The sequence below is a fragment of the Lissotriton helveticus genome, chromosome 6, assembly GCF_964261635.1.
Source record: "Lissotriton helveticus chromosome 6, aLisHel1.1, whole genome shotgun sequence".
NCBI classification, from domain to species: domain Eukaryota; kingdom Metazoa; phylum Chordata; class Amphibia; order Caudata; family Salamandridae; genus Lissotriton; species Lissotriton helveticus.
The window spans coordinates 1598237612-1598258271 of NC_136067.1; the positions used below are offsets into that span (position 1 = coordinate 1598237612).

Sequence of the window (20660 nt, forward strand, 5' to 3'; positions counted from 1 at the left end):
TCATCTTCTTATCGTATTTAAAAACAGCAGTTATTTCGGAGTGCAATTTCACCTGTCATGAAAATGAACACTAACGTACCTTTTATTGAAATAAGAGAGGGTCTGGCTATTTATTGACCCTGTCAAATCGTTTTTTGGTATTTTTTTCTCCAAGTTAAGTTTTTACTAAAACAAGACTGCTTAGGCCTTGCATTTATTTTGTCTCTAATTTTTCTGCCTGCTTTTAAAGTATTCCAGTTGACAGAAAACAGATTTTTTGTTACCACATGCCTTCAAGTCTCTTCGTTGTTCGCTCTTCATGAGGTTGTTAGCGAACCATGCTGCTGCTGATTTTTAGTTCTTTTCTTTGTTGAGAGCTACTAATGCTATGTCATCTATGTCTGATGCTGCACTGTGGTGGTAATGTGTAGGCAAATGATTGATATAATTGTCACTTAATTGTGAAAGTTATTTCTTTGTTTATTTTTTTGAAAAATATTTTTATTGCGGAAAACATAGAAGACATGATCAGGTATAACCTCTCGGAAGCACTGAGAGGTGAAATTAGCCACATGCAACATTCAGGATAGTACACAGCCACGTGGCCCACATCCCGGAGGCCGGGCGGCGTAAAGTCGGTAAATGCCACAAAATAATCATAGTTGTTTGCATACAGTACACGTGCATCTCCAGTATCCGCTGGTTTTCATGTATTTCCCCTCCTACGTCCTCCATGGAGCCCTACTCCCATCCTTCTGGATAGATACATTTTTCAATAGAAACACAGTCTAACACAGAACAACAAACAAACCCCCCCCCCATACGTGGCATCAGTAATAGAGTACGTGCAAAAGTCAGGTTATCTACTCAAGGCCCGATAAGGTGTAGACATCACATTTAGAAGCAATCCTCTGGGAACCAAGACAAATCACAGGGTTATATGATAGGGAACATTAGTGCGCGCCCAGCAGGGCATTACTCCGAAACAGGGCCCTCCATCTTGCCTCCCACCACATCCTCCTCGGATCCAGACCCCTCATGGGTGAGCAATTCGGCACTAGTGGCATCCGAGTCATCATCGGGCAACCCCTCTGCACACATCATCCTCCAAGCAAGTAAGTCTTCCTGAAGCCTTTCATCGCGGCGCGTGCGCTGCATATGTGTCTCCTCAGCCAGGGACCACTCTCTAACATCCCTAAGCCACAGGGATACCTCGGGGGCCCTCTGCCCCATCCAAGTAATAGCCACGCGCCGCCTTGCCAACACCAGTAACAACTGTAGAAACTTATAAGACAAATTCCTCTTTTTGGGCTTAGGTACCAGGGCCAAGAGACAATGAAGCGGATCCAGGGCAATCCGGAGGCTCGTAACACGGCCAATATGGTCCACCACCTCACTCCAAAAGCTACCGACCTGCGGGCACTCCCAAGCCAAATGGAAGAATCCAGCTCTCTCCGCCCCACACCTAGGACAGTTGTCCCGCCTATCCGCCGAGATGCGATTCAGGGAGACCGGGGTCATGTAGGTGCGATGGACAAAATTAAAGTGGATCAACTTGAACCGTGCATTACACAAGACTTTCCGGGTCAGGAGCCCAATACGTTTGCCCTGTCCCGGCTCCAGAGCCATCCCCAGGTCCGCCTCCCAGGCCGCCCAGGACGGCGCGATCGGCGGGGCTGAATCCCGTCGCATGGCTGAGTACAATAAAGAGATCAGCCGCTTTCCTCTACCACACGAAAGGAGGATGTTGAGGTTGTGAGTCAGTGGAGGCGCCTCTGGGAACTGAGGCCAGGTCGTCCTTGCCACCTCCTGGAGTCCCCTGTAGTGCAGGTATTGTCCCCTGCTCAGGGCAAAGGCTTCCGTGGCACGCTCAAAAGACACGAAGGAGTCATCTGGATAGAGGTCTGCCAGAGTTTCACATCCGCCGTCTCGCCATTCCAGGAAGGACACATTCTCCTCCATCCGGAGCACCGGGGCCAAGATCCACACCGGCAGCTCCCTATGAAAGGGGGCCCGCCGCAAAACTTTCTCCACAAATCGCTGCCAAAGTTATTTCATTGTTATATTCTCACCCAAAGTTTTCAGATCAACGATTTTCAGGTTTCTGCATTTCAACATTAGACGTTGGGTTTTTCTTTCGTAGCTGAGTTGGGGAACAGGATCCTGAATGGGATTTGTAGACAGTCTGCCCAATCAACCAGAGTAGGGTTGTTTGTATCTTTAATGGCTCTCTTTGGAAATGATCGAATTCAAATTGGATCCTTTAGCATGTGGGGGTTTGTCTAATTATTGAATGAGATTATTTTTTTTCAAGAAGTAGAGGTTGAGCTGTTCTACTCGCCATGATCAAATCATTGACTGATAAAATAGGAAGAAAGTTAAGGGAGATGGTTAATGAGCACAGAATGGGTTGGTAAATGGACAAATACAATATGATTTTTCTCACCAAGAGCCAGTTATGGTGATGAAGGAAAGTAGGGGAATCGATTATGTATTTTTCAATATTGGGCAAACACAAGGAGATGATGGACGGAGCGCTAAACCTTTTCAGACACTCACCCCCAGTCACAGATCTGGGTTGAATCCATCATCGTTCTTTAGCTCACTTCGCTACCTCAGCTCAGGCCCAGCCATATGCAAATCAGTCTTGACCCTGTACCTCATGGGAACAGTCCAGCCTGAAATGTCAAGCCAGATCTTCCCTGACCCAGAAACAAGCATCCTGGGACCGGTTCCGGGGTAACACGCCTCATCAGCTAGGCTAGCTGGACTCCAGTGAGCAAGGGACCCACATCTGGGCATACAACTTAGGGCGAACAAAGCAAACACAAGGAGATGATGGACGGAGAGCTGAACATTTTCAGACACTCACCCCCAGTCACAGATCTGGGTTAACTCCATCATCACTCTTTAGCGCACTTCGCCACCTCAGTTCAGACACAGGGACCTTCCTGTGCTGCTGCACTCTCAGTCACCCTGTTGTCGCCGGAATCTAAGGTAGGCTTTTGTGGTGAGTGTTGGTGTACAATCAACAGTGTGTGTATGTTGTATGTGTGCAATTCTGCACGCACAATAAATGGGCAGTACATATTATCTGCATATACATTTTTCCAGATTCACAACATATATGTGTATTGAGATGAAAATAAGTAGTACTTACCTGTATCCACATCACCGTGACCTCACTCCGTCAGGACACCGCTGCCAGACACCGCCAGCACAACATGAGCATTTAAATTGGCTTGGCGCAATCACACCGGCATGATGGCAACAGAGTACTCTTAACCAGCACCGCCACAGACATCTCCTGTCTATTGCAGCAACATCTAAAAATGGCGGGTAGACCGACTTCAGCAGACGGAATACTTGGGGCCGCCGTGGGACATCAGTTGTACCGCCAAGATCTAAATCAGGCCCTTAGTTTCTTTCCAAGTTTGGTATAATACCTTTCAGCAGTTTTCACTGAAGAGATGAGCAATAATTCCTTTGGGAGCTTGGATAGGAAACACAACATTTATTCCTGTAACTCTCTCCCCCGTGCCAGAAAGATCTGCATGACACTTGACAGGCCAATACTTAGTTAGATGAACCACATGTGCCAAATATGCTTGAGATTTCTCAAGCAGCACAAAGGTTATAAGCAAACCTAAAACCCCGTTTTCAATGGAAGTCAAGACTTAGCCATAACTACATAGTAGCTATTTGTACACAATTATTTGGACGCGACCATTGGGGGTTATGGTTTACTTAATCTTGCATAAGGTAATCCTTATCTGGCTGTAGGACTTGAATGATGAACCAGCCAGGTTTATGATTTTTCTCGTGACAACTACTATGTTCTGTCAAATTATGCTAAACGCAAATCATGGTATGTAGTCACAGTGGCATGATTAGACTTAACTTATTAATAATAATATGTAAAATGTAAATGGTGATTTGGTGATGAAAAGATTTCTAAGAACTTTTCAATGTCCAAATGGGACCCTCCCAACCACACACCCTACATGGTGTAGCTTGTCAGTGTGTCAGTGTCCCACATAGTGTCTTTTATTTATTTATTTATTTGTGCGATTTTATATAGCGCAAACTTTACCCAAAGGTGTCAGAGCGCTTTACATAGGACCCAGTTGAAAACATAAGGACTGAAGGTTACAAGCAGACAAAAAATTAGCAAATTTTTGACTTACATAAGAACCAGTTGAAAACATACGGATTTAGGATTACATACGTTACAAAAAGGTACAAACTGAAAAAATTGCAAATGTACAAGAGATAAAGTCACACAAGGAGGAGATACAAATGGATAAATTCTAGGCATATACTAGTGATATCTCTATCTACTTAGGGAGGGAATACACATGGATATACTCTAAGAATCACATAGGAATGGTAGAGAGCACAGCGGACTCCTGCATAAACTAGTGATTAGAGTTATCTCTATATACATAGGGAAGGGGTAAGACTGGATATACTCTAAAAGTCACATAGGAATGGTAGAGAGCAATGCGGACTACAGCATGTTCTAGTGATTAGAGTTATCTCTATATACAAAGGGAAGGGATACACATGGATATACTCTAACAGTCACATAGGCAACTAGTCGTTAGAGTTATCTCTATATACATAGGGAAGGGATACACATGGATATACTCTAAAAGTCACATAGGAGACTAGTCATTAGAGTTATCTCTATATACATAGGAAGGAATATGACTGGATATACTTAGGCTGTCCTGTTTTCAGTTTCTATTTTTGGTAAATTCTGGTGGTTTTTTTTCAGTGTTTTCAATATTTTAAAAAAACAGTTGTTATCAGTGGTTACACATTTTCACGCCACTAAAAACAACAGAAAAAGTGTTTTTCCGGTGTTTATGGAATGTTTTGCTTTTATCATTGCTTGCTTTCTGCACTGAAAGAACATGGTATATAGACAGTGCACATATAGTGTATATGAGGTCCAAAGAGATTTTTGCAAATTAATCTTATTGTAGAACACCATACAAAACTTCTTCAGTGAGTCTTTGGTCACAGGCGCTCGTGCTTTCCTTCCCATGTAAACTTCTGTGAAAAGGCCTTCTCAGCATTCATAGCTCCTTAGGCTGAGAACCGTCAGATAAGGGACACAGTTGGGATGACTCTTTCTTTGATGCCACATAAAGGACGAAATCATAAATATTTGCGTTTTAGTTCCTGGGCATAAGAAAACAGTGCACCAGAATGGACTAAAAAGTCAATAGCATCCCTCATTAACTCTGAAGATTGTAAAGATGCTTTCAGCATACCATCTAACAAGTGGCAAGGATCTCCTACAGGGAATCACTTCAGCTCGGGTATCAATTTTGACAGGTCATCACACAAATGTTTTATATACGTAGCTGAATCACTACAAATACAAACAATACTACTCCAATCTTTGCTGAACTTGGAAAAAAACTTTTTTGCACAGCATAACAAGTGAGACTGCGTTCCATGTTTTCCAAAAGTCTGGTGTCACGTTTTCACCACTATCCCAGATGCTTGGTGATATATATACTTGTCACTATACCTTGCAATTAATGTTTAAAGCCTGAGGTGTTGGCAATTCGCCTACTATCAATACTGACCCACTAGAAACTATGGTCTGATGTATTAAGGGTTTTTACCCATTCTCTGTGGATAAATATGATGACACATATTAGGAAAGATTTTTATGAAAATAGCCATTTTACCTATCAGTGAAAGAATCAAATGCAGCCAAAATATCAAATGTGAGTTTGATATGTCCTGATTCTCTACAGTTTATAAAATAATTAAACTAAACCTAAGACGTGAAACTAAACCCTGCATCTTTAGACCAAAGGCCATAAAACTGAAAAAAGTAAAAGGAAGAAGAAACAATATTTTAGTGGCATCCCTAAAGAACAAAACTCAAGCAGAATAACGTTAGCCAGTCTTTCTTACTGCTAGCTTGTATAACAAAGTTACATTTTATTGACCCCCTTCCGTAAGAACAAAATGACTTTTTCACTTTCTTTTTCCTTTCTTTAATGGCATTTAGTTTGTGGTTGTGCAGGTGTTTTTCAGTGTTTACATGTTTTCACTGGTGAGGGCTATTTTTCTTTCAGTGGGGTTTTATCAGTTATTATAGGTTTAAACCTAAAACCCCACAGCCTAGATATACTCTAAGGGTCACATAGGAATGGTAGAGAGTACAAAGGTCTACTGCATACACTAGTGATTAGAGTTATCTCTATATACATAGGGAGGGGATATGACTGGATATACTCTAAGAGTCGCATAGGAATGGTATATGGTGCAAGGTCTAAAGCAAATACCATTGATTAGAGTTATTACAATAAGTCAAAGAGCAGAGTTCCATAAGTGTGGGTGCAGTCACAGCACAAAGGGAGGGTGGGAGGGATGCAAGGGTATGGAGAGAAGGGGAGGCAGAAAAGGGAGGAAACATTTGAGGATCATCCACGGGGAAAAGGGTTAAAGGACGAGGGAATGGGAGGAGGGCTAGAGTCCAGAGAAAACTGTCCGAAAACAGCAGCAACGTGTCGGTCAGGACAGAACAAAAGACAAGAAGTTCAGGAGAGAAGGTGGGAGTTCAGGTGGGAGATGAAGTTGGAGGCCAGCCGCAGGTGCGTCGCCATCTTGGAGAGCTTGCGGTCATCCGGCTCGGTGGGCGTGAGAGTGCGCAAGGTGGTGAGGGTGTTGGTGCGGTCACGCGTTGGCCGTGGGGCGCTGCGACGGCAGCCGGTGGGACAGAAACAAGTTCCAGTAAAAACCAAAGCAATCCAGAGGCACTGTCTTCGCAGTGTATCGGTGACCGGACTCAACCACGGGCAGCAGCCGCCCAACAGGGGTAGTGGATCTGATCAGGAGACCTGTGCCAAACAGTAGTAGTCACTGGCGTTGCGGGGTTACATAGGGGTAGTAAGTTTTATACAAATGCTACAGTACAATACGATACTTATTTCATTTGAGAAAAAAATAATCAGTGGGTGCAATTGGTAGATGGTCTAAAATGTGAATGGCAAAATATGTTCATATGCAACTCGAATCTTATTAGTATAATTAGGCACCAACATTTGGAGTAACGAATAGCTGCAAAATATAGAATCTGCACTTATGGGGAGGCTCAAATGTCACTTTTGCATTTGCCAAGCTCGGTAAACTTATGTGCAACAATATTAGAATCATGGCAACTTACTTGTTATTTCTTGCTTAGGTGGCCCCTTGACGGGCATGTTCTCCAGACTAATGCTAGCACTGAATGAAAGCTTAGCATCCGTCAGAGACTGCTGTGCATTTTCAGAGTTATTGTCATACTGTGCGAGCTGGGCCAGTCCCAGCAGGTAGAGCGCATTACTACTGCAGGGAGATGCGATAACTCCTAGTTGACACACCTATAAGAAAAGAGGGAAATCCGGACATACATTGGGATATTTTAAAAAAAGTATTACGTAGAAAACATCACTAAAATGTTTAGCTTTGTGCTGAAGTGGATAATTAAAAAAGTAGCTTGTTTTAATAAAACCACAATAATCGCGATTTCTAAAGGCCCTTGAAAAAAACACATATTGAAAGACATTTTTCCAAATTTTTTCTTAAACAATTTAAGTGTCTGAAGCACTTGGCTATTTTTTCACTACTTGTACTCGTAAACCTGCGATTATGCTATGGTAATATTCGATCTTTTGAACGTTTAAGCGCTGGACTTCTAATTACTGCCAAACTCTTGCTAAAAGTAATCTACATTTTTTCTTTGACTTGTACTGTTTTGCCAGCACATGAAAGACTTTCCTACATACAAAATATATGTTTTTATTGAACTTTACAACACATTTTCTTGTAACTTACAAATTCATTGTTAGGTGTGAAGTCAGCCAAGACCTTTTGTTTTTAGTGAAATAGCTATAATATACATACTTATTTACAGAGGCTTTCAGTCAGCCCACTTCACCCATTGGTCTCATTCCTGTTTTGCTTCCACCCCCCACAATGTGTAGCATACGGTGAAGCCCATTTCAGCCATTGGCTTACCTGACTTTAAGTGAAGACATTTATCCACACAAGTATCCCCCTTTAGTGCTAGGAAGGAACTACTAGAGTAATGAATGCTTTCACATTAAAAAAAATAAATACTGGCTATTAGACAATGCTTGTTTTACTCAGGTACGGGTTTGGCAGCTCCCTCAACACTGCCATTAGGCCGCTTGTGAGTTGTTTGTATTCATAATATAAAAAATCATAACCAAAAAATGATTGGCAAAGTCAAAAGGTGAGCTGCCAGCACCAGACCAATTGACTTTGCCCATGTTTGTTTACAGGATGATAATCTATTTGTGGACAGAGACTGAGAGTAGCTCAGATATACCAACAAGCTCTTATCTAGCCCAATGACTTCTACAAATAAAAATCACTGGGGGGGGGGGAGGGGGGGGAGCAGCCAACTCTCCAATATGGCTGCCGTTCCTGGATGCTCCGGCACAGATCTTTATTTCTGAGCTGCACTTAGGCATTAATGCTTTGGGGGGAAGGGGGTGGGTCATCTGAGAGCAAAACAGGTGGTTTTCCCAGGACCTGCTTCCTAGACTCAGGGGCCTCCGCAGTGCCCTGCCAGAACGGGTTAGCTCGTCTTCCCTATGTGCCATGAGAGGCTGCAAGACAGCCGCGGCACACGGTGACAGCTGCACTGCAACCAGAAGTAAGCTAGAACGGGGAGAAGAGCAGCACTGAGCCGTACAGTCTGCTAGTGCCACGAGGGAATCCCACTGACGAGCACAGCTGTGGCAGCAAAAATATCCAAGGGAAGTCATTCACTCTGAACAGTGGGTGGAGTGCTTTAATGCACAGGAGTGATTGGAGCCCCAGCTGCATGACAAGAGTTTGAACCCTCAGGAATTACCAGATGTGAGTAAACTGGGACTGAGGTCCTGATCCAAGCATGCTTCCCAATAATGTTTGTGCAGCTCAATTACCACTTCATTATGTATCCAAAGGACAATAAGAATTGGGGATAGAAGGAAAAGAGGGATTTCTTTGCAAGAAGGATTTCATCCTTCCGAGGTATTCCAGGCAAAGAGGCTGCGGTCACTGGTTTGAGCATGCTTCAAGGACAGACTTTGATAACGTCAATGTTAAAATATCTGCAACAATCCAACCAAAGTATAGATACTAAATAACGTCACTGAAATGGGTCATGGGAGAAAATCAAGGGGGGTTGTGAATAATGAGAAAGCAGTGGGCTTCTTAGATCTTCCCTATCCTGGAGTTGAGAGGAGAAAACTAGAGTGGATGGAGCCCAGAGGGATCACTTACCACATTAACTAATAGTTCTCTGACCCAAATGCTGTTGAACATAAAATATCTGGAAAGGAGGTGGGAGCTTGCACCTTGGAATATTTGCCCAGCCCCCTTGATAGCTTTGGTAATTAGAAAATGACTGCACAGATTGTCCTGGTCCCCACTCTTCTCGTAAATTACACAGCCGCCTTTGACAAGGTCATCTGGAGCACACTCTGTGCAAAACTGACCAATTCCTCAGCCCCTATTGCACGCTATTAGGTCACTCTTCACAATTACTCGGGTCAGAATTAGAACAGGTTCTGGAAAGTCATGTCACAGAACCCATCACAACAAACCCCAACTTAAACAGGATGCATTTGAGCCCCATTGTTATTTTTACTTTACGCTGTAGACAGGGCTGACTTTAGGGCAGTGGGGCCATTGCGGCCGCACTGAGCGCTGACCTGTGGAGGGGGGTGTGCTGACCTCAGGGGGTGCGCTGTCTTTAGCAATAACTTATGATTGGAGAGATGAGGAACATTTTTGCCCGGTGGTAGTGAGAGAATCCGAGGAGTAAATACTGGGGATGGGGCGCCAAAAATTATTGTCGCACCAGGCATCACCAACGATAAAGCCTGCTCTGGCTGCAGATATTGCATCAGCACCGGCCAGAGGAAGAACTTTCCCATCCAGTATTGGAATACATAAGATTCAAATCTTGTAAAATGCAGATGAATTAGTTACATTTAATCATAACAAACTAGAGTTACAGCGCAACCTGGAAGAACGGCATTCATTTTAACAAACAGAACAAATTAATAGCAAATTAATCAAAAAACAAAATAATGATAAATAAGCTTGTAAAAACCATTTTTTTTAAGAGGGTCATTCTCACATGCAAGCATGCCCTGAGATCCTGTTTAAACAGAGTAGATGTTTCTGAGGTATTGTACTATGCAAAGATTTTGAGCATAACTTTTACAAAACTGAATACGAACACCTGACACCCGAACATCGGTATAGGTGGTCTTGTTAAAGATAATCTTAAACTTCTGCTTTTTATTTATTGCTTTATCTTTTTAACTAATGTTGTGTTGTAATAGTTTAAATTAATCGAACAGTAAAATGAATTCAAATTCAGTCAGTACAGTCACCAGACTCTGCATCAGTGGGGCCCATCGGAGTCAGGCACAGCTCTGGAATACAAAGTGTGAAGAAAACGCTCCTCTTGAAAGTATTGGAGGCATCCCTCTCGCTTCCACGGAGCCAGAGGGTGAATTATGAGGGGAAGGATATTCGATTTTGCCCAGACAGGATCCCTTGAGAGATGCATAATTACCATACAGAGGGCTGGGTTGGCACGGGAGGATTACAAGGCACAAGCTCTCCTTCCTGCCTGAAAATTGTGGATGAACTGGGTTGCATGATTAGTCTGGTGTTTCTCTCCTTTGTTTTTAAGACAGGGAGGGAGACTTATTGGAATTTGGCCATATTAAAAGTTTTTTGACATAGTAGTATATATATATATATATATCCAAAACGCCTTCCAGAAAGAAGAGTCTGAGGCCACTTGGGGGGAAATACAGCGGAGAAACTTTATTGCAGCAAAAGCACAGTGGCGCGGGCGGGCGTATGCATTTCGGCCGTGTGGCCTCCTCAGCGCCCAGCATGTAATGAGGAAGAAGAAAGCGCCTCTCAACAGTTCTGCCCCACCATGTTCAGGTGAAAACTCAGGTTAGCTCCTCCCCCTAGCCGTAATCAGTGTCACCTGCTCGGGTACTTCCATGTGGATAGGAACTACTGGTCCCAGCATGCAATGTTCTGCCAGGAACGTCAAATGTCAGTGGGGATGACAGAACTGCAAGGCAGCAAAACTCCACGTGTCCCGCACTGCCTGCCACAGCCAAAGTCCTCCTTGCACCCCCCGTTACCGCACAACCATCACATCCAGGTACGTTAATCCACGGGGACCCGTGAAAATGGTTGCATGATTAGTCTGGTGTTTCTCTCCTTTGTTTATTGGAATTTGGCCATATTAAAAGTTTTTTGACATAGTAGTATATATATATATATATATATATTTTTTTTTTTTTGATAAACAGACAATTGAATTTTTGCACAGATGGTACAGCAAGAAACAATTATTACGGCAGAAAGTGATGCAGCAGTTAACCACGGTACAGACCAAAAAGGTGGTACGCTATGGTTCAGAAGCAACACATCAACACACATAACGATAGGTTTGGCCCCAAGCTAACTGTCACAGCAACTTCCCCTAAACCTTGCCTCAAGCACATGCCCGGGACTCATAGACCGGTCGCTCCTGTTGTGCACACTAATCCACCCCCGCCTGCATTGCGAGAGGGTGGGAAGGGCAGGGCTTTTCCAGAGAGTAGCAATGTTCTATTTGGCCCCCATGAGGGCTGTACCCCAAAAGCTCGATCTGCCCTTGAGCCCTTGGAGCCTTCTAGGACACCCAGCAAGAGCACCAAGGGTGAAGGGCGACCTCTCAACCCAGCACTACAGTTAATTCCCCCGCATCTGCAGTCGAAAACTCCTGAATCCTGGGGCACAACCACAACGTATGGCAGAAGTCAGCAGGATCATCCCCCAGCGCAGGCATGTGAGTTCAGGATGGAGAACCGCCCAGGGGAACCTAGTCGGAGTACAGTAGGCACACTATAGATAATATGCCTGAATCAGGCGCAGCCTGGAGGATATGGTGATGGTCCTAGATGCCATCAATGCATCCCGCCAATTGTCATTCCCAAGCGGACCCAGCCAGCTCTTCCATCGAGACCTAAGGTGATCCAGGGTACCCTGGGCATTGATTATCAATGTACAGTACATTTTGGAGACCCCACCCTTGCCCAGTGCACCCATAAGAAGCTTGGCCTTCAGCGAGCTAAGCGCAGGGAGAGGGTTGGTCTGAGATGTATGAGTGTGGAGTGCGTGTCGCAGTTGGAGATATTGGTAGTATTGTGTGGTGGTAAGGACCGTACGTGCGACCCTGACCACACATCACCCAGCTGCGAGATGCCAGTGAGGTCCCATATCCTGAATACTTGTAGCGCTGCCATCTCATGCAATCAGGTGCAGTGCCAGAGGGGAGTTTGCTGCATAAGTGTTGTGACCTAATGAGTATGGTGGAGTGCATCCTTTCAGGCAAGGAAAAACACTCTGGTCACTGAGGGAGCGGCCCGGGGGATCAGGGATCCGTAAAGTATACCCCACAATCTGAGGGAACCCAAAAGTGATAACTCCAGTAGGTAAGCGAGATCTGACAAACCCCAGTTGAACCAGATATGTAAAAAACAGAAGTTGGGAGGCAAGGCAATAAATATATAAATTGGCAATATCTAAGCCTCCATCATACAGGGCATGTTGGAAATGAGCAAGCGTGATGCAAAGTCTGGACCTGTGCCACAGAAAGGAGGTCGCGTGTCTATCCAGGGTATGGAACTATGCCCGCTGTATAAATATTGGGAAATTATGAAAGACATAAAAAAATCTCAGCAGGATCATCATCTTACATAGGGCTATGCGGCCCATCACATTCAATGGAAGGGATTGTCATTTTTTAAGGTCTTCTTTAGCCTTCCGCATCAAAGGCCCACGGTAGAGGTATCAGATGAGTTTGGGGAGAAGTGCTACCCAGACACCTAGGTATTTAAAACTGAAATGGCGTATAGGGATATTGTCCTGCTAATCAAAACAATCTCATGTTTGATCCAGAGGCACAAGGCTCGAATTTAGAGGGGCTTACCCAGAGGCCCGAGGCCACTCCAAAACACTGGAGGATGTGGAGGCAGTGGGGTCCGCTCACCATATGGTCTGCAAGGTAAAGAAGGACCTCAACCATTTAGAGGGCTATGTGGTGCTCATGTCCCTGGCTCCACCTCCATCTGTGCTCCTGAGCATCACAACAAAGGAAGTGCGCTAATGGTTTCATCACCAGCACGAAGAAGAGAGAAGACAAGGGACAGACCTGCCTAGCCCCTCTTTCAATAGAAAAGATATTGGAGAGCACACCGTTAACCTGGACCCACACTGTGGGACTAGCGTATAGCGCCCAGACTATCCTACAGAAGCGGGCCCGATCACCCCAGGTATCCCCAGTCCACAGTATTAAATATCCTAATCAAAATCAATTATAAGCAAGGCCAGCCTGGATGGAAGGAGAGGATGGTTGGCTAGGGCCACGCAAAGGTGCTGGAGGCAGTGCCTTGTATTGCGGGCCAACATAAAGCTGCATTGGGGTGTATGAGTGTGTGGAGGCCAGTGGCCAGAAGCATGGCAAAGTTCTTGACCTCACCGTTGATGAGTGATATTGGACAATAGTCGGCGCAGGCCGCTGAGGGGGGCTGCATTTTTGGATTACCCCGATTGTAGCAGCATCTATCACCAGAGCAAAGGCACCCTTCTGCGCTACTTCGTTGTAGAGGGCAAGAAGTTGGGGAGTCAGATTGTACCGGAATGTTGGGAAGTACTCTGCAGGGTATCCATCAATCCAACTGCTCCAACCTCCTCAGCTGTGAAGGGCTAGGCTAGTATCCGAGCCTTGGCTCAGGAGAGGCGAGGAAGAGGCACATCATTAAGAATTTGAGCCACCTAAGGAGATGCCGCGTATAGACGGTTATAGTAGTGGGCAAATGTTTGTCCTGTCTACGGAAGAGCATGGTGACTATTAACTATTACCAAGTTCACTGGCGATTTTGGGCACAATTCTGTTTGCCAGTGGATGAGAGATCAACCAGTATAACAGCTTCCTATTTTATCTCCCCACCCTTAGACCTTGTCTGTCATGGTGCACCAGAGGTGCTTAGCAGCTTTTTGGGATTGGAGATGGATTTCCTCATGCAAGAGTTTCAGTTTCCGAGGGACTTTGCCATGAAGGTCTGTCACAGGGCTTTCCCCCAAATGGAGGGCATGGATTCGCCCCTTGGCATATCCCCTTATGATCACCTTACTGGCGTAGGATAAGTGACTGGCATCAGCATTACACAGTTATCAAGTTTCAGGAATGAATGCTTCTGTGCCCTGAAACAAATAGTAACTGAACAGGGCTCTGCAATAAGTCAGTGTCTGCTGGTAGCACGGCAGGAGGTGGGGAAGACGCATCCAGAAGGCCCTTGTGATTCATCTGGTGCCCGCAGCATCGGAGGCCCAGAGGGATTGTGTCGAGGATGCAGAGTGGTCTCATGCTTCGGAGGAAACTGAGGAAGATTTGGGTCTTTAGGTATTGAGTCTCTTTCATGAGCGAGAGAAGTAGTGCCGCGATTTAGATGCCATTTCTGTCCAAGATGGCCTGGCGGGTCCAGCCCCTCACAGGGTGGCCTTGCCAGGTCCATGAGGTGGGCGCTCCTCTGTGAGCCATGTCCAAGCAGACTACGGGGTATTGAAGAAGTGGGTCTTGTTTGCATGGACATTTCGGAGCTTGGCTGGGAATAGGATGTGATACTGAAGGTCAAGCACCCGGAGCTTCTGCTTGACCACCATGTAAGAGTGGAATTGCTGCTGAACCTCCCTGGTGTCATTGGAAAAGAGGCGAACCTAGGCATCACCAAAGTGGAGGTCAGCGCGGGAATGGACCTCTTTCAAGATTGCGTCTCTACCCCTGAAGTTCAGAATTCGAGCAATCATCGGCCTGGGAGGTACTCCAGGGGGAAGTTTAGGAGTCAGTGCCCTATCTGCCCTCTCTATTGCGAACCAGGGGGACAATTGGACCAGGGGGATCCAGGGCTTGATCTAAGTTTCAAGGTATTCAGTGACTTATTGCAGTTCAATACCCTCCGTAATTCCAACCACACGCACATTATTGCATCTAGATTGGTTTTTCAGTGTCTTCAGCATGGCGATGTAGCTTAGTCATATGTGTGAGAAGACTGGTGCCTGGGGATTTTAGAGTAGTGACATCCTCCTTCCCTGTGCATAAACGGGTTTCAGCCTCCAAGGATCCTGGCTGAAGCATTACGCAGGTCCTTGCGTAGCAGGGCAACGTCCACACGCACCTCAACAATCTTGGCTTCCACAGTAGTCTGGGAGGGCTAAATGGCTTGGAGGATCGTGGTGAGATCTCTCTCTGATGAGGATGCCTTCATGGCACAGCTGCCCCAATTCTGACCGGCCCGAGTCCAGAGGTGTACTGATCCATGCGGGTCTGAAAGGTCACCAGGAGGGCAGGTTTATCTTTGGCCGTGTTGATGGGGGGGACGCGGTGTTAGGACACTCCCTCAGCAGGGGACCCGGTCCGCTTGCCACAATACTGCGGCATCACGAGCAGCCGAGCCATAGGGAATAGTGCACCTCACCCAATCCCACGAGATTTATGCAGCTAATGAGCAGGGGGACTATACAAGTTCTGCAGTGAGGTGAGGCGAGGTGAACGAGCCCCGCAGAGCCTCCGCCGAGATGAGGCTGGACCACAGACAACAAGAGCGGGGCTGGTCCACGTCAACCGGGCTCAGCCCTCACCACTGAGAGAGCAGAGAGCTTTGTACAGTTAGTGGGTTGCAGGGAGGTAGGTCGTAGACATGCGTCAGCCACAGGGGAGTGTGCGTTGAGGTGGCACCACCACCTGTGCAGCCCCAGTCTTTTGAGGAAAGTCAACCAGGGCTGCCATCATTGTAGTGGGAGATGGAAGAATTAGGGGGCCATTTGGGGGGTCCAAAGTCAATAGGTAGGTGCCCTCCTATAGTTGTCCCTTCAGGCCCGGCGTCTGGGTGACACGAGAGGCATCAGCAAACATGTACGCTGCGGGCCAGAGCAAAGTCCTCCAAAGCAGCGCCAAGTGGCCGGGGCGCCCATCTGCCATCTCCATCGGCAGGCACAGGCACATGGAGCCAGCACAATCGCAGTCCAGGAACAAGAAAGCCAATCAGAAGCTGCGGGGTATCAGAGTCTGGTCAGGACGCATTTGCAGAGGCTCCTGCCCTCCTGGGACAGGAACCAACCAGCGGTGCAAGCGGCCTCTGGGTTGGGCAAGGAGAAGGAGCCTGGGACCAAACGAGGTCAGAAGGAGGCCCACCTTCCCTCAGGGCCATGCCAGTGGCGTCTCGCAAGAGATCGCAAGGGCCTCTGCCACAGAGTGTGTAGGACCCTGGACGGGGATGCAGGAAGATATATGGAGATGGGGAGCAATCTTCCGAGCAGGTAGTGGCCAAGACCTCCAGGCAGTAGATCAGGTTGATGGGTGGCGATGGGATCCTAGGTTGTGGTGCTTATGGGAGCGCAGTGATGAGGCAGCATCCAGACTGCCATGTTGGGGGAATGCAGACCATTGGCAAATGGTAGGCAGACGGGGCATCCACACCTAGTCACGGGAGGCCATCACAGCAGGTAGGTCTGTCGTGTCGCGATTCGAAGAATGACAGACACGAGTACATGTATGATCTAGAGCTTTATTTACTAGGTCTTATCTGGTCCCTGTCCCTACTCTAACTGCCCACTTCCTGTACTCTCCCTTCCCCTTCCTCCAACCCCTTGACTCCGCCCATCCCATCTACTAGACTGCTCACATTTCTACATCTCCCCCTTTGTTAACAAAACAACGCAACTAGAATGTTTATACTTCTTCGATTAGTCTTTTAGGCTTGCGGATGTCTCTTCGAGGTCGGAGATCCACTCCACTGTCTGCAACCACAATTGCCAGTTGGTGATCAGGTCTCTGTATTGTTTCCACTTGGCCAAACCCTTCTGCATTTTGTTGATCAGGGACTCTGTCAAGCAGGGACGTTTCTACCATTAGGCAGGCCTAGGCGACCGCCTAGGGCGGCAAAAGGTGGAGGGCGGCCGGTGGCCGCGGCAAAAAAATGAAACCTCAACAGTCAGGAAGCACTTACAGATATAAATGAAGCAGGTGCTTGCCTGAGTTGAAGCGCAAATTCAGTAACAATCAGCCCCAAAGAATTATTGCGCTCAGGCGAGGCTGGACAGGTGTGCTTTCTACCCATATCTTATCTATCATCATAAATTACCTGCGATCCTTCCAAGACTGTCTCGAGTGCAATTCCCAGTGATGTTCCCGTGAGGCCAGGTAACATGCCTTCAATTCCACCGTTGACGTGACGTTCGGTGCCAGAGGCGGAGGCTGTGTGCACGCGGCCGGCAAGAGGCAGAGAGAGAGAGACAGAGTTCCTGCTGCTGCCTGCAGACTTGCTTATCAGGTACCGGGGGAGGATGGGGTGGGATCCGGGTCGGCTGTGGCAGGCAGGTAGATGTAAAAAATATAGGTGGCTAAAGGCCTGGTCAGTTAGTAATAACCTGGCCCAGACTAAGTATTAATAAGTAAGCAAGCAGTAAGTTGAGCGCCGCGGTCGTGTCTGTCTGGAGCCGAGAGGGGTTTGAAGTGCGTGTAGGGCCGGATCATTCCAGGCACGCCATTAAACCATAGCTGCCAAAACTCGAAGGCATGAAGAGTTGTGCACAGGTGGAAGAGGAGCCCTTGGGATATGTATCATGAGTTCCCAGGATGCACGGAAATATCTGTCTGGGGCAGCTTTTTAGGCATACCTCTGGGAACGTTTGAGAATAGAAAAGAATAGTACTTTTAGCTGGAGATGTAAATATCTGCCCATATTTTTATGTTATTATTATGACTAGGGCCTAACACGTGGTTCAATCAGTTATGATGATAACAGGGCTATAATAGAGTTAATATATTAGGATCACACTAATTGCAGAGATAATAAGACATCATTCTATACCTGGGATGGCTGATTTCTTGTTAATGCTATGTGTGATGTGACATGCATAATTTCAGTGTAATTATGAGTGACGTTTCAGGGACTATGAGTGACACTTTCTAGCAAGCAACATAAAGATGAGGGAAGCACATAAATACCAGACAATGCACTAATTTTAGCAACAAGAAACACTAAGAAGACTTTAAACATACTGCAGAGTCAGGTCACTGGACCAGAAATTGAAGGGCACTAATCTAGTACTCTTACAGATACTCGGGTGGGGGTGGCAAAACTTACTTTACTTAACTCTCTGTTCTTGGTCATCTGATCGTCATCCAGGCAGCCGTAGCGCTGTGTGTCTGGCCTCGGCCATTGACTCTGCAGCAACAGGCTAAGGGCTGCCGCGTGCCACCTCCGACAGCAATCATTTTTGGTTTGCCGCCGGTGCCCGTGAATTCAGGCAGCTTGTCTGAGTCTTCTCCTAGCAGCCACTGCAATAGAACAGACGCATGCTAGAGGTAAACAGCTAGATGGTCTTGGTCGACATAGCTGTGGAACAGATACAGGGTGCTGGGTGCCTGCTTTGCAATAACCTAATTGTGCCTGAGCTAGTGCCATGACCAGAGGCCTGCATTTCCTGGACAACATTGCTGTCGAGATCACAGGCAGCATTTCAGCTTTAGGCTGAGGTTGTCTCCACACCTGGAGGTGAAGGATCTAGAGTGTATTTAGGCTGTCCGGAATTCGGTTTAAACCGACTCTAAACGATAGTACCCTACCGGATGAAAATCAGCTGACCTGGTTTAAACCGAGTGTCACTGATTTTCATCGTTGTTGCAGGTTTTGGCCACTTGAGGGAGCCAAATCATAATAAAGTGTGGTGCCTGGCGCGGAGGTTTTCAGGCGAAAACAGTGCTTCTGGGCCGGTCCGCACATGGGGAGCCCCGTGGTGTGAATGGTCCAAGGGCCAGAGCAACACCAGGCCCCCTGCCTGGCTCACTTGGGGGGAGAGGAGCTGTTGTGCTCGGCTGTCTTACTGCGGGCGGCCGCACCAGAGTAGTTCACAGGTCTTCAAAAAGACCATTTACTTAACAGGGCTTTGATGTTGTTAACAAAGGAGTGGGCGACAGGGGTGAGCACCAGGGAAAGAGGCGGCATGCTTAAGTTTCTGGCACCACTCCCGGGCTTGTCATATCTGGTCTCTCACTCGTCTCCTCTGGCTCAGCTTTTTCCTCGCCTGCAGCTTTATAGCCTCTCTCTCCTGATGCGCGCTCTCTCCCTCTCTCGCTTTGCTATCCAGTCCCTCTTCCACCAGACACCATTACCTCTCTCCTTTGCTGTGCTCTCTTGGTGTTTTCTTTTTGTCATCTTTCGTTTCTCTTCCCCTGTTTTCCCCGCCAGTTCACTCTATGTTTTTCTCCCTCCTCATATGCTCAGGGAGAGAGAGTCGCAGGGTCACCTTCTCTTCTGGTCTGGTATATTGCAATAGTAAATTAAAATTGTGCAACGTTTTTTTGTTACCTGCCATTTTCCACGCACAGGCTACAGCCAGACGGCAGAATTACCTTTTCTTATCTAGCCAGATTATAGTGTCACATAATGTGTGTGAGGGGCCCCTCCACCTGCCCCCCGACCCCCACAGGCACTGCGGGGGGAGGGGGGCTACAGGGCCCTGCTTTGGCCCCTTGGTGTGAGGAGAGAGTTGCCTGTAAATGCCTGCATTTGGCAGGTTTAACAATTCCTGGCAGGGGCTATCAAGGAGAAGTATTCGAGCATAACTGTCAGAGACAGGAACAAAAGGGCGCCCCTTCGATGTGTGGCACCGCTAACCTACCCGACCTCCCCTCCCTTTCACACACTCCCACCCCTTTAGGCTTAACTGCAGCAGTGTTGGGGTCAAGGAGAGCACCGAGGTGTCATAAAGCAGAATGTGTTTTTGTGATGGCAAATTTGTGTCCGACCTGAAAACCATTGTGATTCCGAAGGAAAATGCTTATTAACAGATGTGGCTGCTTTGAGGAGACTTGAGGCTGATGTCACGTCGAGGACTGCTTTGAATTTAACAAGCACCGAACATCGTTGTTTGCTGGTAATTTATGTCACTTTTTCCTAGTCTGTTTAAGCTCTTTTTATTGCGTGTCATTTCTGTTTTACTTCTTGAACATTTTCAACTCCAGCAACTACTGTTGAAGCTATCACATTGCTATATCTTTCTTGTCCATGGTTGCTGTGCTTTTTCTGCCGTCTAATGATACACCAGAACATTTCTATTGCATTATTGACCTTTATCAAAGCAGCTCCATACATAGAAAAAACTTTTTATTGTTGTGCCTTTTTTTTGCCATAGTGTAGCACATTTCAGCACATCATTGCCTTTTGGGGGCGATGGAGGGGTGGTGGCAGCGTTTACGTGTATTCATAGAACAATGCATTGTCAGAAAAGATGTGTGTTCCTTTTCTATGGTTCAGTTCCAGCAGTACCTCTGGGCTCTGTCAGTTAGAATTGCACTTCTGTGAATATGTACTTAGTCAAGGCCGCTTATCTTCCCTTTTGGCCCAAACCTCTAGGCATGGCCTTTTTCTTTGCCATTTTGTTGATCTGGAAACGCTAAACAGTTGATTATCGTTAATCTCATTTCATAGTTTCAGCCAATCCCTGCATGCATTTTCTTCTCCCTAGGGGTTGAAGTGGTTTTAAGTCCACGGCTGGTTTGTGTGAAATCA

General features: G+C 46.6%; 1 protein-coding gene across 4 annotated transcripts in view; it reads right to left on the bottom strand.

Moving 5' to 3' along the window:
- Positions 1–20660, bottom strand: part of LOC144761836 (uncharacterized) — a 538733-nt gene that overhangs the window by 86289 nt on the left and 431784 nt on the right. For all 4 annotated transcript variants that reach the window (XM_078647062.1, XM_078647060.1, XM_078647063.1 and 1 more), the window contains one exon: positions 7175–7370. In XM_078647062.1, the coding sequence (XP_078503188.1) occupies positions 7175–7370 (196 nt within the window). The remainder of the gene's footprint in view (positions 1–7174; positions 7371–20660) is intronic.